A 22787-nucleotide genomic window follows, 5' to 3' on the forward strand; every position below is an offset into this window, starting at 1 on the left:
ACAGACTCTTCTGGTTGTTAATGGCCGTGTGCAGAGGATGCCTAGCATTGTCCATAATGTCCATCAGTTTCTTTAATGTCCTTTTCTCTGCCACTGTCACCAGAGTGTCCAGCTTCATGCCGACCACAGAGCTAGCCCTCCTGATCAGTTTCTCCAGCCTGGATGAGTCCTTCTTTGCTGTGCTGCTCCCCCAGCACACCACAGCATAGAAAAGTATGTTCACGGGACAAGAAAATAAAGTACAATCGAGACAAGGGGAAATAAGAGACAAGAGAAAAACGATACACGAATAAAAGCGTGAGTATGAGGCTACGTCCACGTACCCAGGTATTTTTGAAAACGCAGATTTTTCTATGCGTTTGCACCTTTCATCCACACGCAAACGGCATTTTCGAGATTTTTAAAAACGCCTGCCAGGGTGGATATTTTCGAAAACTCCGTTTTTGCATTTACACATGGATGAGAAAAACTGAGAAAATCCAGCGTCAAAGGTGTGCGCATTTTTTGACGTCACACTGTGCGCCACGTTATTGTTTCGGTGAAATGAATTTCTACAATACTGTTACTGTTAATTTTACTCTCTGCAGTGTTTGAATGCTTACATATACACACACAGTTACTGTCCCTCCACACATACGACTCAGTTATGCTTCAATGCCCCAGCTTTGTTTACTTTTTCCCACCGAGGCTTCTAGACTTCTGATTGGCCAACATTTCTGCACGGTTAGGAATATATCGCCACCTGTTGCTTTGGCATGTTCATAGCAGCGTTTTCCTTCATTTCTGCGTTTACGTGTGGACGGGATTATTTTTTAAAACGAAAACGGAAAATCTCCGTTTTCAAAAATACCCGTGTATGTGTGGACGTAGCCTCAATAGATTTTTTTTGTCTTTGTTTTATGTAAATGTGATACTTTAAGTCACATCTTACTTAAAAATAATAATAAAATGGTAAACACTAAGTGAATGTCCAGATATGAGTTTAGGCTACATTTAATAGTATTTCAACTGCGTGAAATTGGGGTAAACCAGAATGACGTGTGGCCACACCTATTACACTTACAGTAATGCTTCCCTGAAATTATGGCATGTTTTTAAGAGTGGTTTTCTGGAACATTCTTAGGCCAGAGAAATTTATGATCAGAATTTCAACACTCATTCCCACCATCAACACCCTTCGGGCATGACTCACAGCAACGCACATATGTTTCCGGTTGCAAAAGGGAAGAAAAATATGCAGAGGCGCAGTTCATTGCCCTGGGACATAATGTTTGAACTAGCAAGTGTGGGTATGTGTACGTGTGTCAGTGGCAGATAAAGGACACAGCAGACTGTCAGCTCCCACGTTCTTGAGTTGTAGAAGAGAGCACACTCTCTGATCATAAGTATGAGGCTCCGTGTCCGGACTGGAGCTCGCTGGCTCCTACCTGTCCTGGTTCTTCTGACTGCCCACCAGGTCAAAGCAAACCAGCCTCAGCCTAAGGAGAGACATTACTACATTGCTGCTGTGGAGATAGATTGGAAATACTCTGGCAACGACACAGACGGGTAGGACAGCACTTCAAACTTTGATAAAGAGTAACTGGAATGCTTTTTTGTCTTTTGTTTTTTTGCATCTGGTAACTTTATTATTGTATTTTTAAAAATCCGTTTTATTATGAAATCAGTAGTCACACCATGTTAAATCAGTAAATTAGACTCTATGCACCATTGTGTAAGTATTGTGGGGATTTTCTTATGTGTGCACAATGAGTAATGTTTTGTGTTTTTCCACCCTTCCTTAGGTCTGGACCCACCTATAAGAAAGTGGTCTTTCGGGAATATGAGAAAGGCTTCAGACAGGCTAAGACTCCTCCATCGTGGTTAGGTAAATGCTTCATGCGGTTTACATGAACACACCGTATGTCTGGTTTAAATTTTTAAGTAACACTTGCGCTGTCTGCACATTAACTAACCTGTGAGATAGAGGGGTGTATTTACCAATAACGGTCCCAGAAAGCAGTTACCATGTACATGCATGTATATTAGAGACTTAATGAACCAGTGTTGAGGAGCTTTTAAGGTGCCCTGGTGTCACGCAGTGGGAAAAAAACACAGACAGTCGCTATCAAATGCACTCTTTTTACTTTAGGACACATTAGGTTATTATTATTCATTTAATGTATCACTCCGAGTGCATATTAATGGATAAGCAGCTACCACTTTTGCTAATTTTTCTCTGAAGGAACTGAATTAAAAGGTTGGACTTTCTCCCTTCCACCTCTTATGTGGTGCCAAAGCATATATTCATTTGCAGGATAGTGAAATAACAGTCACAGAATAATTCCTTTCCCAGAAAGCAAGAAAAAAATATAAAGCTGTATTTACAAAGAAGAAGGTTACTTTCATTTTATTGCAAATGTTTACGGTCAAGTTGCTGTGCAAGTCAACAGTTAAAGAGAAAGAGTGATGAGTCAGTCTGTGTTTATCCGAGTGTGTCCCTGTGATGAACTAAAGCCTTTGAAACGACATGATTCCACATAAATAAACTTCTCTGCAGGTCTCCTTGGTCCCACGCTGAGGGCAGAAGAAGGGGAGACGATTGTTGTAACTTTCAGAAACATGGCCACCAGCCCGTATAGCATCAGCCCACACGGTGTGGCTTATGGGAAACAGTCTGAGGGTGAGTGCGTATTAACCCAGCTGCTAACAGATGAATGCAAAAGATGCTGCTATCCTTAAAACAACAGTACCACTACTTCATAACATAGTCTGCCTCATAATGTTACTGTGAGTGCTTGTGATGTCCCTTATTGTAATAATTACACAACATTAGCCAATACAACAAACAAATCTGTTTGACTTCTTCTAAAATATTAACCAGGCAGGCAGATTATCAAAGCAGACAGTTCTGAAGTCCAACAGGAAGAACTGCTAAGCCTTAGGAAATCACTCTCTGAGACTTACGAGAATTAAAGTGAACTTAGGAAATTGAGGCAAAGTGTTCCTTAATTTGCTCTTAATACAAAAGTCAGAGTACACAGGAAACACAAAAATGTAAGAAAACCATGCAGGAGAGTCTCTATTATCTTTGTAAACTGTTTAAAGCTGGTTATAAAAAAAGCTCTAAATCTTCTCAGACTTCCACATACTGCAGACAACGAAAGAGCGAACTAAAGGAGGCAGTTTTATTTAGGGTGTAAAAACTAACATTAAACACAAAACTAAACTAGAAACTGGAAACTACAAACTTCAACTAGAACACAAGAAAACGAACCAGGAACTCGGGAACGGCTAGGAACACGGAAGAAAACACAGTATTGTGAGAGTACAACGCAATAACAAGCAGGGGAAGACTGAGAACTAAAATACACACGTAGGAAACGAGAGGATGGGGGAAAAGGTGGAAACACAGCTGGAACTCATCAGATGTAAAAACTCAAAACACTGAACACAAGACAGGGACTATCAAAATAAAACAGGAAACACACGAGATGCACAGAGGCATGGATTTGATACTGAACAGAGGGAACACGGAGCACCGGGACAGGAGCGACATGAGACACGACTGACTGGGGAACAAGAAAATAAACATGAAGACAGAACAAAATCCACACTAAACGTGAGGGGCACAGGAACAAAACCCAAGAACTACTAGAAAACTTAAGGAGCTAGAAATACAAAACAGAAACCAAAACGCTAACTGTAGTAAATCATGATAACACAAAATATAAAACACCGGTTCACTGACCCAGGACCATGACAGTAACAAAACAGAAACTTTTGAAAGTCTTGTGAACATGACATCAGTGCAACTAAGGAGATTTTCTCTATATATTTTAATTTCATTTTAGTTAGTTTTCCAAGTTTACAAGATCATTTAAATTATTTTGAATTTCTTTTTCAAAAGGCTGGTTTTTATTTTATTTTAGTTAACTAAAATGTTGTTGTTTTTTTCACATCTAGTTTTAGTTTATTTTTTAGTTGTAGTTGCTGCACACCAGTGGCATTTTGTTAATTTTGCCATCATGATATTATTTATCTGTAATTCGGAGTAGTTATCTCCTTTCTTCACAGGAGCCTACTACTTTGACAACACGTCACAAAAAGAGAAAGAGGACGACAAAGTACTTCCAAACAGTGAGCACGTTTACTACTGGGAGGTGACGTCAGATGTTGCTCCTCAGAAAAATGACCCCACCTGTCTTACCTACACCTACATCTCCCATCAAAATGTGGTCAAAGACTACAACTCTGGCCTCATTGGCACTTTGCTCATCTGCAAGCAAGGTAACTATGAAAATGTGTTGGTGCTTTTTGTGTTTTTTTACACTGCTTTTAGAATTTTGAACGCTCTCTTTTTTTCTTTCTCTCTGGGCAGGCAGTCTAGATGAATCAGGGCAGCAGGCTGGCATCCACCACGAGTATGTATTTCTTTTCGGGGTTTTTGATGAGAGCAGGAGCAAATACGAGCCTAGCGGCTATACCTCAGACAACCATGTGAAATATACTATCAATGGATATACAAACGGATCTCTGCCAGGTAAGTCTGTATAACACTCAGTTATTTGTCACTAAGGGATCTAAAAGCTAGCCTTTTTTAATATATGGATTCTACAATAATACAATACAATAATGAAGTATTCAATAGCAAAACAATGAAAACTATATATATATATATATATATATATATATATATATATATATATATATATATATATATATATATATATATATATATATATATATATATATATATATATATAACCGACTACGGGTTAAGGTCTGCTAGATGATGTTAATGCAGCACTACGGACGATACCTACAACCACGATTACCGACACTAACAAGCTGATCTACAATACAGCAGCAGTGATCAGTGAGATGCTTGGCTACAAGTTGAACAGCCACAAGGGGCAGTACCCTCCATGGAGAAGGAGGCTAGAGGGCAAGATCAAAGTAGCACAGAGGGAGGTTAGCCAACTAACGGAGTTGCAGAAAGGTGCGACAAAGAAGGTGCATAAGAAATACAGCAAGCTGTCCATACCTGAGGCCTTGGAAACTGCCAAGCAAAGACTCATAGCCTTGGCCAGCCGCTTGAGGAGGTACACCAGAGAGATAGAAGGCAGGAGAATAAACCAGCTGTTCTCCACAGAACCAGCAAAGGTGTACTCTCAGTGGCAAGGGAACAATAATAATAATAAAAGAACAGCACCACCAAGGCTGGAGACGGAGCAATACTGGAAGAGCATATGGGAGAAGGACGCAACCCATAACGGCAATGCTCAGTGGCTAGTGGATCAGAGGGCAGACCACAGCGACCTCCCTGAACAGGGTCCAGTAACCATCACAGTGGCAGATATCCAAGAAAGGGTCTCCAGTATGAAGAGTTGGACAGCACCAGGGCCCGACATGGTTCACGCCTACTGGCTAAAGAAGCTGACTGCAAGAATACCAGAGGCGCAAAACCACAGCTACTGGTAGACAGAACAGTCAGCCGAGACTGCAAGACCAGGCTGACCAACCTGTGCACTGCCTGGATTGATTACAAGAAGGCCTATGACTCAATGCCCCACAGCTGGATACTGGAATGCTTAGAATTGTACAAGATCAATGGGACCCTAAGAGCCTTCATCAGGAACTCAATGGGGATGTGGCGTACAACACTAGAGGCCAACTCCAAGCCCATAGCACAAGTCACCATCAAGTGCGGGATCTACCAAGGAGATGCTCTGTCCCCACTGTTGTTCTGCATAGGCCTGAACCCCCTCAGTGAGATAATTGACAAGACTGGCTACGGATACCGACTACGAAACGGAGCAGTTGTCAGCCACCTCCTGTACATGGATGACATCAACCTGTATGCCAAGAGTGAACGAGACATCGATTCCCTGATCCACACTACCAGGCTATACAGCAATGACATTGGAATGTCATTCGGACTGGAGAAGTGTAGTCGGATGGTAACAAAGAGAGGGAAGGTAGTCAGAACTGAGGGGATTGAACTACCAGAAGGCAACATTGCAGACATAGAGGACAGTTACAAGTACCTGGGGATCCCGCAGGCGAATGGGAACCATGAAGAGGCCGCTAGAAAAGCTGCAACCACCAAGTACCTGCAGAGGGTCAGGCAAGTCCTGAGGAGTCAGCTGAATGGTAAGAACAAGATCCGGGCCATCAACACGTACGCCCTGCCCGTGATCAGGTACCCTGCTGGGGTAATAGGCTGGCCAAAGCAGGAGATAGAAGCCACTGACATAAAGACAAGAAAGCTCCTTACCATGCATGGAGGGTTTCACCCCAAGTCCAGCACCCTGAGGCTGTACGCTAAGCGGAAGGAAGGGGGCCGGGGACTGGTGAGTGTCAGCACCACAGTCCAGGATGAGACAAGGAACATCCAAGAATACATTGGGAAGATGGCCCCAACTGACCGAGTGCTCAGTGAATACCTCAGGCAGCAGAAACCCAAGAAAGAGGAGGGAGACGAGGAACCATCATGGAAGGACAGGCCCCTGCACGGTATGTACCACCGGCAGATAGAGGAGGTGGCTGATATCCAGAAATCCTACCAGTGGCTGGACAAAGCTGGACTGAAAGACAGCACAGAGGCACTAATCATGGCAGCACAAGAACAAGCTCTGAGTACAAGATCCATAGAGGCTGGGGTCTATCACACCAGGCAAGACCCCAGGTGCAGGCTGTGTAAAGATGCCCCAGAGACAATCCAGCACATAACAGCAGGGTGCAAGATGCTAGCAGGCAAGGCATACATGGAACGCCATAACCAAGTGGCCGGCATAGTGTACAGGAACATCTGTGCCGAGTATAACCTGGAAGTCCCGAGGTCAAAATGGGAGATGCCCCCAAGGGTGGTGGAGAATGACCGAGCTAAGATCCTGTGGGACTTCCAGATACAGACGGACAAAATGGTGGTGGCTAACCAACCGGACATAGTGGTGGTAGACAAACAGAAGAAGACGGCCGTAGTGATCGATGTAGCGGTTCCGAATGACAGCAATATCAGGAAGAAGGAACACGAGAAGCTGGAGAAATACCAAGGGCTCAGAGAAGAGCTCGAGAGGATGTGGAGGGTGAAGGTAACGGTGGTCCCCGTGGTAATCGGAGCACTAGGTGCGGTGACTCCCAAGCTAGGCGAGTGGCTCCAGCAGATCCCGGGAACAACATCGGAGATCTCTGTCCAGAAGAGCGCAGTCCTGGGAACAGCTAAGATACTGCGCAGGACCCTCAAGCTCCCAGGCCTCTGGTAGAGGACCCGAGCTTGAAGGATAAACCGCCCGCAGGGGCGTGCTGGGTGTTTTATATATATATATATATATATATATATATATATATATATATATATATATATATATATATATATATATATATATATATATATATATATATATATATATACATATATTAGTATTAACAAAAGCTATGGACTAAATTGTTACGTTAAATACAGACCCCAGAAGCAGCCCAGAATTTCACAGTTGTTTTTTCTGTTCTCCTCTGATGTATACTAAACAATTATTTACACTGGCATCTCTGATTCACATTTCCATGAGATTCATTAATCTTTAGCTACAGTTCACTCCATTTCTCTGACAGCTGGGGTTTATACAGTGAGTTGTACAAAAAGTTTTGACATTGGCACAAAGTTTTTCATTCATTTCATGCTGCTTTTGTTTTTAATGAAATTATTATTGACAGGTTTCTATGATAAACTGAAGAACAATCACAAAGATTTAATCATTCAAAAGCTGCAAGTTGCAAAGTGTACCAAAAGACCTTTGTGCCATTGCCAGAACTTTTGGCCACAACTGTATTTTCAGGAACAGTGACATTGCTGATGGAATTGAGTGGTAAATGCTAGGGTGTGTATGTCGGTGTAAAGGAAAAATATTGACTGTCATGTCAATATTGTCAATATTGACAATGTAAAAACCATAAAGAGACTCAGAGTTTCCTCTTTTCCTTCCAGATGTCAGCATGTGCACCTATGCCCCTGTGAGTGTACATCTGGTGGGTATGAGCTCAGAGCCAGAGGTATTCTCAGTGCATATGAATGGGCAAGTACTGGAACATGCTGGGCATAAAGTGTCATCAGTCGGGCTCATCACTGGTTCCTCCATCACTGCCAGAATGGTGGCTATCCACACAGGACGCTGGCTGCTCTCCTCACACACCGTCAAGCACATAGAAGGTAAGTGTTTCTCTACATTAACCAGAGTAGAAAAGTATTCACCTGTGTAGTTAAACTGACAGTAAAAATTCATTCCTATCATTGCAGCTAGCATGCACGCTTTTGTGGATGTGATAAATTGTAAAGGATTTGAAAAACCACAGCGGTGGGTGAGCTATGCAGAACAACGACAAAGCAGGGAGTGGAAATACTACATCGCTGCTGAGGAAATTTTCTGGGACTATGCGCCTACCAAGCAAGACCATATTGATGAGTAAGCAGACTATATTTTAAAACATTTTAGGTATTTTTTTGTTTATGAAAGATTAAAACTGCAAATGTGCCGACATGAACTGATATAGAAAATTTCTCATTTTTTTTGTGTAGGGACTTCAAGCGCCAGTACCTGAGTCAGTCACCAACACGCATAGGTGGGAAGTACAAGAAGGCAGTGTACACTCAGTACAAAGATGAGACGTTCACTGAAAAATCAGAGAACAAGCAGAGGAAAAATGAGCTGGGTATTTTGGGCCCAGTGATCAGAGCGCAAATCAGAGACATTATCACGGTGAGAGAACATGTATTGAAGCCAAATTATAGTCACTTAGCATATTATGAGTTCAATTATTATTCATATCACTCCACATGATCACACGAGCCACATAACTCAAAACATATTTAGGAAAAAACAGCTTAAAAGTACCATGCTGCAAATGCTTTACTTTCAAAGCAGTCTCACTCTTAGTTCTGGCTGAGGGAACCTGGTTTGGAGGGTCACCAACGTGCACTGACAGGCAATAAAATGACAATTATTTAGGCATCAACAGTCTTCACTAAATGATTTAAAACAGAATATTATTTAACTACGTTCAAAAATTCAAAACCTATCTCTCAAAGACAGGAAATAGATGTACTTTTGAGTTGAAAGTCAACACTTTATCCAGACAGTCAGTGGTATTTCAAATCAATAAACACAGAGCTAAGACAAGTATCTTGTGTGTGTCTCACTAAAGTGGACTGCAGGGATTGTGTAATTATTTCACAGTGATTACAGACTGTTTGTCCTCATGTACCCTTACTGCTGTTACAGATTGTTTTTAAGAACATGGCCTCCAGACCCTACAGTATCTACCCGCATGGACTGACAATAGAGAAGTCCCAAGAAGGAGTCAACTACCCAAAAGGAGGTACTCATTTCTCATCCCATTTAAAGCAAACGTTTTAAGGCTGAACAGCCCACTTTAGTTTGCTTATTTTAAAAGTTGACATATATTTGATGGAGTTTTTGTATTATGGTTTCCAGGAAACCATTCTCATGGTGTCCAGCCAGGTGAGACACACACCTATGTGTGGAAAGTGGTCGAAGAGGATGAGCCTTTGGAGGGAGATTCCAGATGTCTGACACGACTTTATCACAGTGCGGTGAACACACCACGGGACATCGCCTCTGGACTGATTGGACCAATGCTCATCTGCAAGAGTCAGTCCCTCAATGTCAGGAATGTGCAGGTAAGAAAAACAGCTGCTAGACACTGGGCAGCAAAAATAAAAAATAAATAATAAATGCTGCTTTCAGTGTTATTTGGTTTGCGTCCAGACTCCACACAGAAAGGCCTCAGTCTTCATATTTAAGTGGTATTTTGAATTAAGTTTGGTTTCATATAGTTTTTCAAGTTCACTTATTTAAGTTGAATTCAGTCCAGTTTTATTCATATAGCACCAAATCACAACAACAGTTGTCTCAAGGCGAGTTATATTGTAAGGTAAGAACCTACAGAGAAAGGCCCAACAATCAGATGTCCTCCGAGCAAGCACTTTGGCGCCAGTGCAGAGGAAGAAGAAACCTCCGCCAGAACCAGGCAAAGAGTAAAACTAAACTTAGTTTGTGAGCACACAATCTTGTTCAGTTAGTTATCATTTTTTAGTTTATGTTTAGTTAACAACTATTGAAAAAGATTTTAATGAATGTTGTTTTAATTTGTCGAATAATTTGATGATGACCAAAATACCTGCAAGCCCAAAAACTATAAGACTGAGATGTATTTGCTGTTGATATAGAAGCTGATGGTGTGAAGAGGAGTACATGTCTTTCTTTTTGTCTACAGCTGAAAGCAGACAAAGAGCAGCATGCGATGTTTGCGGTCTTTGATGAGAACAAGAGTTGGTATCTAGAGGATAACATTCGCCAATATTGTAATCAATCTAAAGTCAACAGGGAAGACCCAGAATTTTATAAGTCCAATATCAAGCACAGTGAGTTTTTCCTTGAGCTAATTAAGGTTCATATAACATATTGGCCTTGCATTTACCTGGCTGCAGTCAACTAACTGTCATGAATTACCTTACAGCTGTCAACGGTTACATCTTTAAGGACGACCCACCCTTGGGCTTCTGCAGTGGTGAGGTTGCAACATGGCACGTGTCCAGCATTGGCGCACAGGACTACATCCAGACAGCTACTTTCTACGGCCACACATTTGAGCTGAATGAAAGAACAGAGGACTTCCTAAGCCTCTACCCCATGACTGGAGAGACCATCACTATGAACATGCTCAACACTGGTCAGTAAGGACTGACAGTGCTCATATTATGTCAGATTCTTAACATCCAGATAATTATTTGCCAGGATATTTTTTACCTTCAGAAAGACATTGAAAGTAACACTTTATTGAACTGCATGATATTAAGTGTAGATTCATAGATGCAATAGCTCTGGTGTTAAAATTAAAACCAGTGCAGTTGCACAGAAGTCTATGGAAACAGAACCCTCAGCGCTCTTTTTTGTGCCCTAAATAAATGCTTTTCTGATGAGTTTATGGCCCTAATTGTTACATTACAGATCATAGTTAATATACAAGAAGTTCATTTTGTACAAAGTTGTAAAGGTGAGGATATGCTCACGATTTATCAAAGATAGTGTCCTTTGGTTTCATGTTTAGAGGCACCCCAGGCTGGTGGGTTGATGGTGAGAACAAAAATGTTTCATGACTTCACAAAACTTCATAAGTGTAACGTAACATTTCCCATATCCATCCTATATAGTCCATGTAATTAACCAGTCACTGCCACCATCCGAAACAGATGCACACTCCATAGTTTTATCACTGATGTTTTTTGTGTCTCTTTTAAACCAGGTGTCTGGCTTCTTGCTTCCCTGAATTCCCACGAGACAACTAACGGAATGCGTGTTAAGTTTCGGGATGTTGAGTGCTTCCGTGACTACCAGTATGAGTACGAAGATTCATTGACAAAAAGTGAGTTTACTGTGTGGAAGCCCCCTAGCTTGGAGGAAATCAAAGAAAAAGAAGAGAAAGAGAAGGTAGATCCAGATAAAAACCCATCACTGGAGCCAGATATCTACACACAAATGTTTGCAGAAGAATTGAATCTCAGGTCTCTCAAGAACCAGTCTGGTGACTCAGATATGGAGAACTTGGACCTCTCTTTCCTGGATTACGATGTTGTTGATGTCCTTGAAAAAGATATGAACAGCACCCTTAATTTCACAGAGATAAAGAGTAAACCCGAGACCTCCACTATAAACTCAGATGCATTAACTGAAGTGTGGTTTCTTATTTTGAAAGTCCTGAATATTACAATAGGTAATTTGCAGAAACAAAGCACAAGTGAGAATACAACACATATACTGAACAGCAGTACACCATTGACACAGTCAGTTTTAGAGAGTTCCACTCTGTATCAAACAGAGAACCTAACTGGTTTGAATAGCCACAATGTGTCACAAAAGGATTCCAGTACAACTAGAAATGGCAGTTTGTCATCAGAGACTACCAGACCTAACGTAGCATTGCAAGAGCCGACCAATCTCACTGCAGTACTATCAGGAAATTCAAGTAACAGTTTAGAAAGGGAAAGAATAAATGTAACACTGACCACTGATAACCACACTTCTATTGAAGAGGTTGTACAGGACTCTGAGGAGAAATACACTAGAGGGGATGTGTTCTCTTACTCTGTGCCTCTGTCAAAGCCGAGCATTAACAATTTCAACAGTAGCCTAAACAGCAATTTATCAGCTGACACTCTGCTGGAAAATACAAAACGGGAAGACGAGACTAACACTGCAGTAAAGTATGGCAACACGTCAGCAGAGAGAACAAACCATTCATTGTCAGTTCTAGAGGTAGATGCTGAAGAAGTCAGCAGCAACATTAAAAGGAACAACTTAACCATCTTGGAGTTGACTAAAAGGACAGAAAATAAAACCAGTGACAATAACACTTTTTTGAGCTCAGGAGAGCTAGAGTATGGACTTCAAATTAACCTTGAAGTTGTGACTACTCCAACTAATTCCAGCTATAAAAATGTAACCCAGATTTTGCTTGAGAATGAGCAAAATGTCACAGGGGATGCATCCAGATCAGCTCTATCAGTGATGAGCAGTATGGGGCGTGAGGAGAATATCTCAAGTCTCTTTGACAAGTTGACCAACACATCTTTGGAAAGTCTTTCTAATCAGACTACAGTTTCAGGTAACCAGTCCCTCAGTTCTGAAGAGCTAGGTTTCTCAGAGAGCAGTGAAGAAGTGATCATCTTCCTTAAGGAAAACAATACAGAGGCTATTAAAACCAGTTTGGTCAAAATACAAGGTCACAACTGGACCTACGAAGGAACTTACCAAATGATACCTGAGGAACTTCCAGACCAGTTGAAGAAACACTTTGAGAAGGAAACCCCTCAAACAACACTGCCTCCAAAAAAGAAAGTCAGGGTTGTGAACCGTCGACAGAGACCAGAGAAGGGACATGGCATGAAAACAAGGAAAAGAAAGGAATACAAGCCTCAGGCCCGGAGTGGTTTACCATTCTCTCCTCGTGGATTTAATCCAGGAATGACTCCTCGTGGGTCACGGCCTCACTCACCAAAGCCCGTCTTGACTGAGGACCACGTCATTGACATGCCCGTTGTTATTGGTGTGCCTCGGCCTGATTTCAGCGACTATGAGCTTTATATTCCTGGGGGAGAACCAGATCACCTAGCGCTAGAAGAACAGGATGAATACGAGTACGTGATGTACAAAGACCCTTACAGCGTCGCTGATGATATCAAGAACCTTGACCTTGACGAGACCACAAAATATTACTTAAAAATGTCAGGCCCCAATGTCAAGACTTATTTCATTGCTGCAGAGGAGGTCGAATGGGATTATGCAGGGTATGGACACAGGTAAGCTCAGAGTTGTGAAAATTTAAAAGACTAATATAACACCTGAATGCTGATTTACAGGAAATCAAGAACATGTCAGCTAAAGCATCATCCTGTTATTTAAACAGGAGGCAAGAAAAGCATGAACTACTCAGCCAAGAAACTAAGTTCACCAAGGTAGTCTTTCGAGGTTACTTGGATAGTAGCTTCACCACACCCGACATCCGTGGGGAGATAGACGAGCATCTCGGCATCCTGGGGCCGGTCATCAAAGCGGAGGTTGGACAAAGCATCATGGTAAGACTAACCCGACATAAGCCAGCTGCCTTTACTTTCTCAATATTTATATATTCTGTCTAAAGCAACCAAGATCCATCTAACCAATTACCTTCACTAAGCTAATAGACTCACTATGCGTCCTTTATCCTGGTTTAAAGGTCAGAGCTCCTAATCTAACTCTCAGCAAGATAATCAAAAAGAGCGTTTTCCAAAAAAAGTTTATTACCCCAACCCTAACACTCCATCTTTCCAAAATGCAGAATGTGTGTCACTGTCTCGTAGGTGGTGTTCAGGAACAATGCCAACCGTCCATATTCAATACACCCCAATGGGGTGTCCTATACCAAGCGGACAGAAGGCCTCTCCTATGAGGATGAATCCCATTACTGGTTCCAATATGACAATGAGGTTAAACCCAATAGCACCTTTACTTATTTGTGGCAAGTCGGGCATACAGTTGGGCCAAAACCAGAAGAGTCTGTCTGCCGAACCTGGGCCTACTATTCAGGCGTAAATCCTGTGAGTATAATAATTAATACTTGTTATAAAAAAGAGAGATGCAGAGAATTTTCTGTGGTTTAAGTTATATCTTCAATAAAACAAAAACAAAGTAATGATTTATTTAAAATAATATTGAACCTCACATGTGCGCTTTCTCTTAGGAAAGGGATATCCACTCAGGCTTGATTGGGCCTTTGCTGGTGTGTCGAGAGGGAACCTTGGACACGAAATTAACAGATAGGAGAGAATTCACACTACTTTTCATGACTTTTGATGAGTCACGGAGCTGGTACTATGAGAAGAACTCTGAGATAATGCAAAGAAAAAGGCGAAGGAGAATCATGGATCACACGTTCAAGGAGAACCTAAAGTTCCATTGTAATGCATTACTTTTAGTGCCTTCTATACCATGCACCTATTAGAGACAAAAACAGAATTATATAAAAATGTCTTGGTTTTTTTAGCAATCAATGGAATTATACACAGCCTGAAGGGCCTGAGGATGTACACCAACCAGCTTGTGACCTGGCATCTCATCAACTTGGGTTCTCCCAATGATTTTCATAGTGTCCACTTTCATGGGCAGACATTTATACACAAGAAGAGCACCAGCTACAGACAGGCTGTCTACCCACTGCTGCCTGGTGAGAATGATATGTAAACTTAGAGTAACACCTTCTTCACCACATTTTAAACATTAGAATTCACAGTCTGCAGGATTTGGATTGTCAGCTGTAGCAGCAGAGAGAAAAGTTTCAAGTGAGTCCGTGTGATGAACTGTGTTCGCAGGGGGTTTTGCTACCCTGGAGATGTATCCATCCAAACCTGGCCTCTGGCAGCTGGAGACAGAAGTTGGCCTTAGCCAACAGAAGGGCATGCAGACACTCTTTTTGGTTCTGGATAATGGTGCAAATATAAAACTATCACTCTGCTGCATTTACAACATGATTTTCTACCCATTTTGACATGTTTTATATGTCTTACATTTTAATACTGAAATATTTCTCGTGTGTCCCCAAGACTGCTATCGTCCACTGGGTCTAGAATCGGGCAGTGTGAAGGATGGAGAGATCACAGCAATCAAAACTAGAGGTAGCTATACTACCTCTTGTCTGCAATAATTTATTTTAGCAACAAATACACTTCGGTACTACTTAACTCACAGTACATCACGAATCACTACTGATCTACTGATGTTGTTGTTACCTGGACTAAAACTAGAAGGGTAATCAAGGTCATTGCCTTTATGTAATGCAGGAAAAGGAGAAGGAAGAGGGAGGTCCTTTTCCATTGGGTGGAGATCAACTAAAACACTAAAAGGGCAGTGATAGCCAAGGAGTACAAAACTCAAGAGTAGCAAATAACATGATTTATTTACAATAAAACAAGCCCAGGGCATTTAAAAATATTAATAAAAACTAAAGCCAAGCTAGAAGTCCAACTTCTACATTATATCTACAGGTGGAACAGTCTTGAACAGATGCTCTAGCACCAACTATCACAGAAATCTTTCTTTTCACCAGTTGTGTCTCCAAATCCACCACCATATCCTGTGGACTCAATGCACTTCTTATACCACAAGCTGCATTCACCCCTGTCCCGCGTTATTTTCTGCACTTTGACCAATCACACTCTGATGGATACATCGGAGGCAATCGGCAGTTCGGTATCTTGTCAGAGGACCTGGGAAATTATTGCATGGTAAAGGTCTGTAATTTTTTCTGTCTTTTAAGGATACTGGGAGCCCCATCTTGCCAGATTGAACAATCAGGGTAAATACAATGCATGGAGCACAGACAAGAACAACAGCTTTATTCAGGTAATGTGGTGTAGATGTGATAACCTACACTCCCATGCTTACCATGCAAATACAGTTGTTTACATACCAGATGCGATGCAAAAAAAAGACACGAAATTCCACATTTTTCAGATGCAAACTTGTTGTTTAACATATACACACTGAAAGCGTTTGTCCTCACAAAAAATAATTTTCCTCCAACACTGGACTGAAAAAAGTAGCTGGTCCTGATGTTTCTAAACCAGAAAGGGAAGACAGAGAGATTCTGGGTTCATCCACTTCTCACAAGAAGGCAGCAGCAGGGAGAACTCCATGGTTTGAAATCCAGGAATTGAAGCTGTTTTACGACTGCTTGTACATGTTTCAGGATGTGAGCGGGGCAGTTTGAGCTCTTGTTGGCAAAGTTGGGACCACATCTGAAGAGGCAGAGAAATTATGTCTTAGGTAAAATAGTCAGAGGTTGGAAGTAATGAAGTACAAATACTTTGTTACTGTACTTAACTACAATTTTCAGGTATCTGTACTTGAGAATTTCTTTTTCTGACAACTTTTTACTTTTACTCCCTAGATCTTTAAATGACTAGCTGTACTTCCATTTTCAAAACAGCTTAGGTTTGGGATAGGTTACATTAGGTTCAGCTGTGTCATCTGTAGCGTTTATCATCTGGGGTTAAAGTGGAATGGTGTTGTGCACTCCCAACGCCAAGTATAACTACCTTGGCACAACAGTGCTCCTGCTAGCTAAAGGTCCAGCTGCTGTATTTTACAGGGAGAGAAAATTGTGTGACATGAGTTCACTCAGAGATGGAGAAAGATGTAGGAACACAAACAGGAGTGGGTAAGAAAAAGAGAGGTTAGATTTAAAGATAAAGACTGCTCAGTGACGCTTGATAAACTGCAACTTTAAAGCTTGTATTCAATGTCATAATTCTAATCACATATTTGATTTGTATATGGTGTGTTTTGATAAATTATGTATTATCATATTGTGAAATGTCTTGCAAAACAAACAAACCTACACAAACTTTATGTTCTTCAAATGTTGCATGAAAATACTGGGTAAACAGGTTAGTTTTAGTACTGCGGCGAATTCTTTATTAAAACACTGTGTGCATCTGGTGCATAGTGGCTGTGCTGCTCATGGTCAGTGTTAGGTTACAAGTGCAGCAGAGATGAATTTGCATTTAAGTCAATGATGCTTATATTAATTAACTGAATTCCAGCTTTATACTATCTATTATAAACACCGTATAAAAAGTGTAGTGTCAGTGTAGGGGATAGACATCAGCCAAGATAGCTTGTGAAACTGCTTACATCATGTTCAGTTGTGTGAATCCACAAAGAGCAGCTGGTCAGCTGATTACAGCATGTACACAAAGAAAACCTACTGGAGCTCACGTTAGAAATTAATGTAAGTTGTGATTCTTTTCCCAACGCTTAGACTCTGCACAGATCTTAGAGTTTCCTTGATGTATCCCACTGAATCCGACTGTAACCCTTGACTGCACTCATTTTATTGTTTATCTGTGGAGGCACCCTCGACAATGTAGGCAACAGAAAATAGTGTGTTTGTTTGTTTTTAATTCTCTTTCACTTCATGTGTCCTACATAACATGTTCAAGCTAAGTATATTCATTAGAATTAGCATTTAAAATTAAATTCTCATGTACTAACATTATTTTATTATTATATTAATATAGCACAAGCCTCAGTTACCTTTGGACAAAAATGGTTAGTAGAATCAAAGACCTACAGTTTGTTTTCTTACTTTGAGTGCATATTTTCACTTTTACTTGAGTAAAGAAGTTGCTTCAGTACTTCTACTGGAGTATTTTTAACCCAGCTATCCATACCTCTACTTAAGTAAAGTCTGTACTTTTGGCACCTCTGCTATTATTTAACTATTATCACTGTATACTCGATTTCGGTGCGCTATGAGCGCACCTGTCACCAAATGCAGCAGTTTGATTTGTCACATTTATTGTTCATATGGAAAAAATTTAAAAATCTATCTTTATCTGAAAAATAAATGCTGCAAGTTTCATCAGGCGAAATGACTCAGTTGGTGTGAACAACTGCATTAAGAAAATGTGGGTCTTAAAAATATTTTTACCGCACAAAATATTTGCACAAATTTTACCTGTCCAGTGTGTAGAAGTGTCAAAGGCCAAATACGTGGATCAAAACTCCTTTTTGATCCACTTTGATCTTATGTGGGGCAGACCAGCAAAACTGCCCTTTCTGCCATTGAACAGAAGTTTAACTGCACATTTAATTCCTTATACAGTGGGGCAAAAAAGTATTTAGTCAGCCACCGATTGTGCAAGTTCCCCCACTTAAAATGATGACAGAGGTCAGTAAGTTGCACCAGAGGTACACTTCAACTGTGAGAGACAGAATGTGAAAAAAAAATCCATGAATCCACATGGTAGGATTTGTAAAGAATTTATTCGTAAATCAGGGTGGAAAATAAGTATTTGGTCAATAACAAAAATACAACTCAATACTTTGTAACATACCTTTGTTGGCAATAACAGAGGTCAAACGTTTACTATAGGTCTTTACCAGGTTTGCACACACAGTAGCTGGTATTTTGGCCCATTCCTCCATGCAGATCTTCTCGAGAGCAGTGATGTTTTGGGGCTGTCGCCGAGCAACACGGACTTTCAACTCCCGCCACAGATTTTCTATGGGGTTGAGGTCTGGAGACTGGCTAGGCCACTCCAGGACTTTCAAATGCTTCTTACGGAGCCACTCCTTTGTTGCCCGGGCGGTGTGTTTTGGATCATTGTCATGTTGGAAGACCCAGCCTCGTTTCATCTTCAAAGTTCTCACTGATGGAAGGAGGTTTTGGCTCAAAATCTCACGATACATGGCCCCATTCATTCTGTCCTTAACACGGATCAGTCGTCCTGTCCCCTTGGCAGAAAAACAGCCCCATAGCATGATGTTTCCACCCCCATGCTTCACAGTAGGTATGGTGTTCTTGGGATGCAACTCAGTATTCTTCTTCCTCCAAACACGACGAGTTGAGTTTATACCAAAAAGTTCTACTTTGGTTTCATCTGACCACATGACATTCTCCCAATCCTCTGCTGTATCATCCATGTGCTCTCTGGCAAACTTCAGACGGGCCTGGACATGCACTGGCTTCAGCAGCGGAACACGTCTGGCACTGCGGGATTTGATTCCCTGCCGTTGTAGTGTGTTACTGATGGTGACCTTTGTTACTTTGGTCCCAGCTCTCTGCAGGTCATTCACCAGGTCCCCCCGTGTGGTTCTGGGATCTTTGCTCACCGTTCTCATGATCATTTTGACCCCACGGGATGAGATCTTGCGTGGAGCCCCAGATCGAGGGAGATTATCAGTGGTCTTGTATGTCTTCCATTTCCTGATGATTGCTCCCACAGTTGATTTTTTCACACCAAGCTGCTTGCCTATTGTAGATTCACTCTTCCCAGTCTGGTGCAGGTCTACAATACTTTTCCTGGTGTCCTTCGAAAGCTCTTTGGTCTTGGCCATGGCGGAGTTTGGAGTCTGACTGTTTGAGGCTGTGGACAGGTGTCTTTTATACAGATGATGAGTTCAAACAGGTGCCATTCATACAGGTAACGAGTGGGGGACAGAAAAGCTTCTTACAGAAGACGTTACAGGTCTGTGAGAGCCAGAGATTTTCCTTGTTTGAGGTGACCAAATACTTATTTTCCACCCTGATTTACGAATAAATTCTTTACAAATCCTACCATGTGGATTCATGGATTTTTTTTTTCACATTCTGTCTCTCACAGTTGAAGTGTACCTCTGGTGCAAATTACTGACCTCTGTCATCATTTTAAGTGGGGGAACTTGCACAATCGGTGGCTGACTAAATACTTTTTTGCCCCACTGTATATCTCATATACAAACTATTTTAACAGAAAGAAATCTGTCATCACAAGTCTTAAATTTTAAAGAGTAAATGTGTAAAATTACAGAAATCTATAACTGAATAACTTTGTTTAAGTAGGGATGACCATGGGGGACATCTTTATCAGCAGGAAAAGCTGTGAAACTTCTGAAAATACAATTAAAAGTGCAAAATTTCTTCTCTGAAGACATCCAGTGGGACGGACTGGAGGCTTTAGCGGGCCTTATGTTTGACACTGTGCCTTAATATCTACTTTCCCCTACACAGGTAGACTTCCAGCGGCCAGTTGTGATCAGCCAGGTGGCAACTCAGGGAGCCAAGCAAATGTTCTATTCCCAGTATGTGGTCAAATATTTGATCTCCTACAGCAACGACCGCCGGAAGTGGATCTTTTATAAAGGCGACAGCGAAGGCTTTAGAAAGGTGGGGGGGAAGTTTGATCACTTCCTTTCTTTAATGCAGAGACCTACAAACTGGACAAGCTTGGGAGCAGCTATCTAATTCTCTCACTTTGTGTCTTATCCTCTCTTACCAGGTATTCACTGGTAACCAGGAAGCCTATGGGACAAAGACAAATATTTTCTTCCCTCCCGTGATTGGACGATTCATTAGGCTTCACCCCATTGAATGGTACAACATGGCAACAGTCCGCATGGAGTACTTTGGCTGTGAGCTTGATGGTAAGCCGGTACAGTAACAACGATTTTAGTAAAAAAAAAAATTAAAAAAAGGTTTGGACACTGTGCATTTCAAACCCCAGACTAAATGCATAAGACTTTAAACTAAGGGATGCTGTGAAAATTTTAAAAGTGTATGTTATGATCAAGTGAAAGGTCCTGAACATTTCTGATCTCCTGCCTCAGGCTGCTCAGTGCCTCTTGGGATGGAAAGTGAAGCTATAGGGGACATTTACATCACAGCCAGCTCTACAGCCACTAGCTGGTACAATGGACCCTGGAAACCATCACTCGCACGCCTCAACAGACAAGGTGCCGTCAACGCATGGCGGGCTATGGTAAATGTCCTAATATTGCCGTGATAGATAAAACAGAAGTGCATTCAGATTTAATGTGAGCATCGCGTAAAAGCCAGTACACCTACAACACTTAAAAACCCTTGAGAATTTGCCAGTTCATTAGCATTCAGATTTTTCCTGATTGCCTCTCTTGTTTCTTCTCCTTCTCAGTATAACAACATGGACCAGTGGCTTCAGGTAGAACTGCCTCAGATTAAAAAGATCACAGGTGTCATAACCCAGGGAGCCAAGTCTCTGGGGAAGGAGATGTATGTCATGTCCTACATTTTGCAGTACAGTGACAATGGGATAGAGTGGAAAGAGTACACGGATAGTGAGGATGAGCCTGCCAAGGTGAGCCGTCCAACATGTTGAGCAAGTAAACTTGTGTTTTCACTGAGTGAAGTAAAGAAGTGATTGTAAACAATTCCTGTCTCTCTGCTCACATCAAATCCAGGTTTTTGTGGGAAATACAAATAACAACGGCCACGCCAGGAACTACATCTACCCTCCCATTTTCTCCCGCTTTATCCGAGTCATCCCCAAAAGCTGGATGACCTCCATCACCATGAGAATTGAGCTACTTGGATGTGACTTTGAGTGATAATAGATAATAGATCATACAGGTCAGCTCAACCATGCTCATGAATATGCAAATAAATGGACATGAAGCTAAAAAGGTAACATAACATAGAAATACCAAATCACAGCTAACATGAAAAAAACTCACACATGTTTGTTTCAGACTATTTGCCAGATTTATCTTGTAGCTTGAGTAACTCAGTGAATTGTCACTTGTCACTATGATTTTTTATTTTTTGGAAGTTGCAATCAAAGTAGTAAAAAGTAGTAAAAATGTAATGAGTAAGTCGGATTTGTGTGTTTTATGAAATACTAGTTGTATTTTCAAGTTTATATGCAGTATTTTATCAGGAACAAATATTGATTCATGTAAATATGTAAGCAGAGAACGAATATGTAATTTATTTCTAATAAATACAATATGCATTGTTTTTATTCGGTGTCATGTTCAGTGATGGATGGACGGTTTGCATGACTGAATACGCTGTACAAATGGAGAGCCTTGGTATCCCAAGCATGAGTGTGGGAACGCTGACATCTTCTCATGTCCTGAAGGTCTCACTTTTAACACCTCTGCTGGGGCCAAGCCTTGGTTAGCAGCACAAGAGTCAACAGACACATGCAGCTGCACACACGTTATGTTTATCCATTTGCTGATCATGTTAAACGGGGCACCAGAGGTGTGAACGTCTCAGCATGTTTGGATTACTTTGCTACTGATCTATGGAGGCAAATCAACTCACAGATAGCCTTATTGGACACCTGCGGTCTGCCTGGGAGCAGCTGCTTAACTGTGTGATTTGGAAATAATAATACTGCATGTATGCTACTACCGCACATTCAACTAATGTATATATTATATATATAATGTTCTTCCTCTATTCCCCCCCCCTTTTTGCACAAGTCGAGCGTGTCAGGTTACACTGTGTGTTATACTTGTATAACTATGCATGTGACAAATAAAGAACCTTGAACCTACTAATACTACTACTACTGATGATGATGATGATGATGATGATGATGATGATGATGATGCAGCAATAAGGTCCTGAGTTCAATTCCACCACCCGGCCGGGGTCTTTTTGTGTGGAGTTTGTATGTTCTCCCCGTCTTTGCGTGGGTTCCCTCTGGGTACTCTGGAAATGAAAGCAAAGGCGATATATTGAGAGCGCCCTCCTTAAATTGTACTTGCTGATGTAGATTACAGTTCAGTTCAAAATACAACTGAGGTGAGATTTTGTTTTGGGACTGTTGTATTGCTGAGCAAAGATCAGCCGCAACTGTGAGATTCCACCACCAGATGTCACTGCAGTTTCACGATGGCTGAAAATCAGACCTAGACAAAATAAGAGCCCCGGAGATCATACAGTGC

General features: G+C 41.4%; 1 protein-coding gene across 1 annotated transcript; it reads left to right on the forward strand.

Annotated features, from left to right (window-relative positions):
* Window positions 1–1328: 1328 nt before the first annotated feature.
* On the forward strand, window positions 1329–21846 carry f5 (coagulation factor V). The gene is made up of 25 exons (XM_026144666.2): window positions 1329–1548; window positions 1785–1867; window positions 2540–2662; window positions 4057–4269; window positions 4361–4522; window positions 7967–8188; window positions 8276–8441; window positions 8555–8735; window positions 9258–9354; window positions 9471–9676; window positions 10273–10420; window positions 10516–10728; window positions 11302–13354; window positions 13462–13630; window positions 13895–14131; window positions 14275–14491; window positions 14578–14757; window positions 14903–15019; window positions 15134–15205; window positions 15847–15932; window positions 20086–20241; window positions 20354–20498; window positions 20682–20833; window positions 21005–21187; window positions 21291–21846. The coding sequence occupies exons 1-25, from the start codon at window positions 1388–1390 to the stop codon at window positions 21435–21437; spliced, it is 5889 nt and encodes a 1962-aa protein (XP_026000451.2). The 5' UTR covers window positions 1329–1387; the 3' UTR covers window positions 21438–21846.
* The last annotated feature ends 941 nt before the right edge of the window (window positions 21847–22787 follow it).

The sequence above is a fragment of the Astatotilapia calliptera genome, chromosome 16, assembly GCF_964374335.1.
Source record: "Astatotilapia calliptera chromosome 16, fAstCal68.1, whole genome shotgun sequence".
In the NCBI taxonomy this organism is placed as follows: domain Eukaryota; kingdom Metazoa; phylum Chordata; class Actinopteri; order Cichliformes; family Cichlidae; genus Astatotilapia; species Astatotilapia calliptera.

What these genes read in the sequence shown, in the direction of transcription:
- f5 (XM_026144666.2), top strand. Translation starts at nt 1,388, where the DNA reads ATGAGGCTCCGTGTCCGGACTGGAGCTCGCTGGCTCCTACCTGTCCTG. An exon ending in TACAAACGGATCTCTGCCAG is followed by an intron (nt 4,523 to 7,966) that starts GTAAGTCTGTAT and finishes TTTTCCTTCCAG; the next exon opens with ATGTCAGCATGTGCACCTAT. An exon ending in TATGAACATGCTCAACACTG is followed by an intron (nt 10,729 to 11,301) that starts GTCAGTAAGGAC and finishes CTTTTAAACCAG; the next exon opens with GTGTCTGGCTTCTTGCTTCC.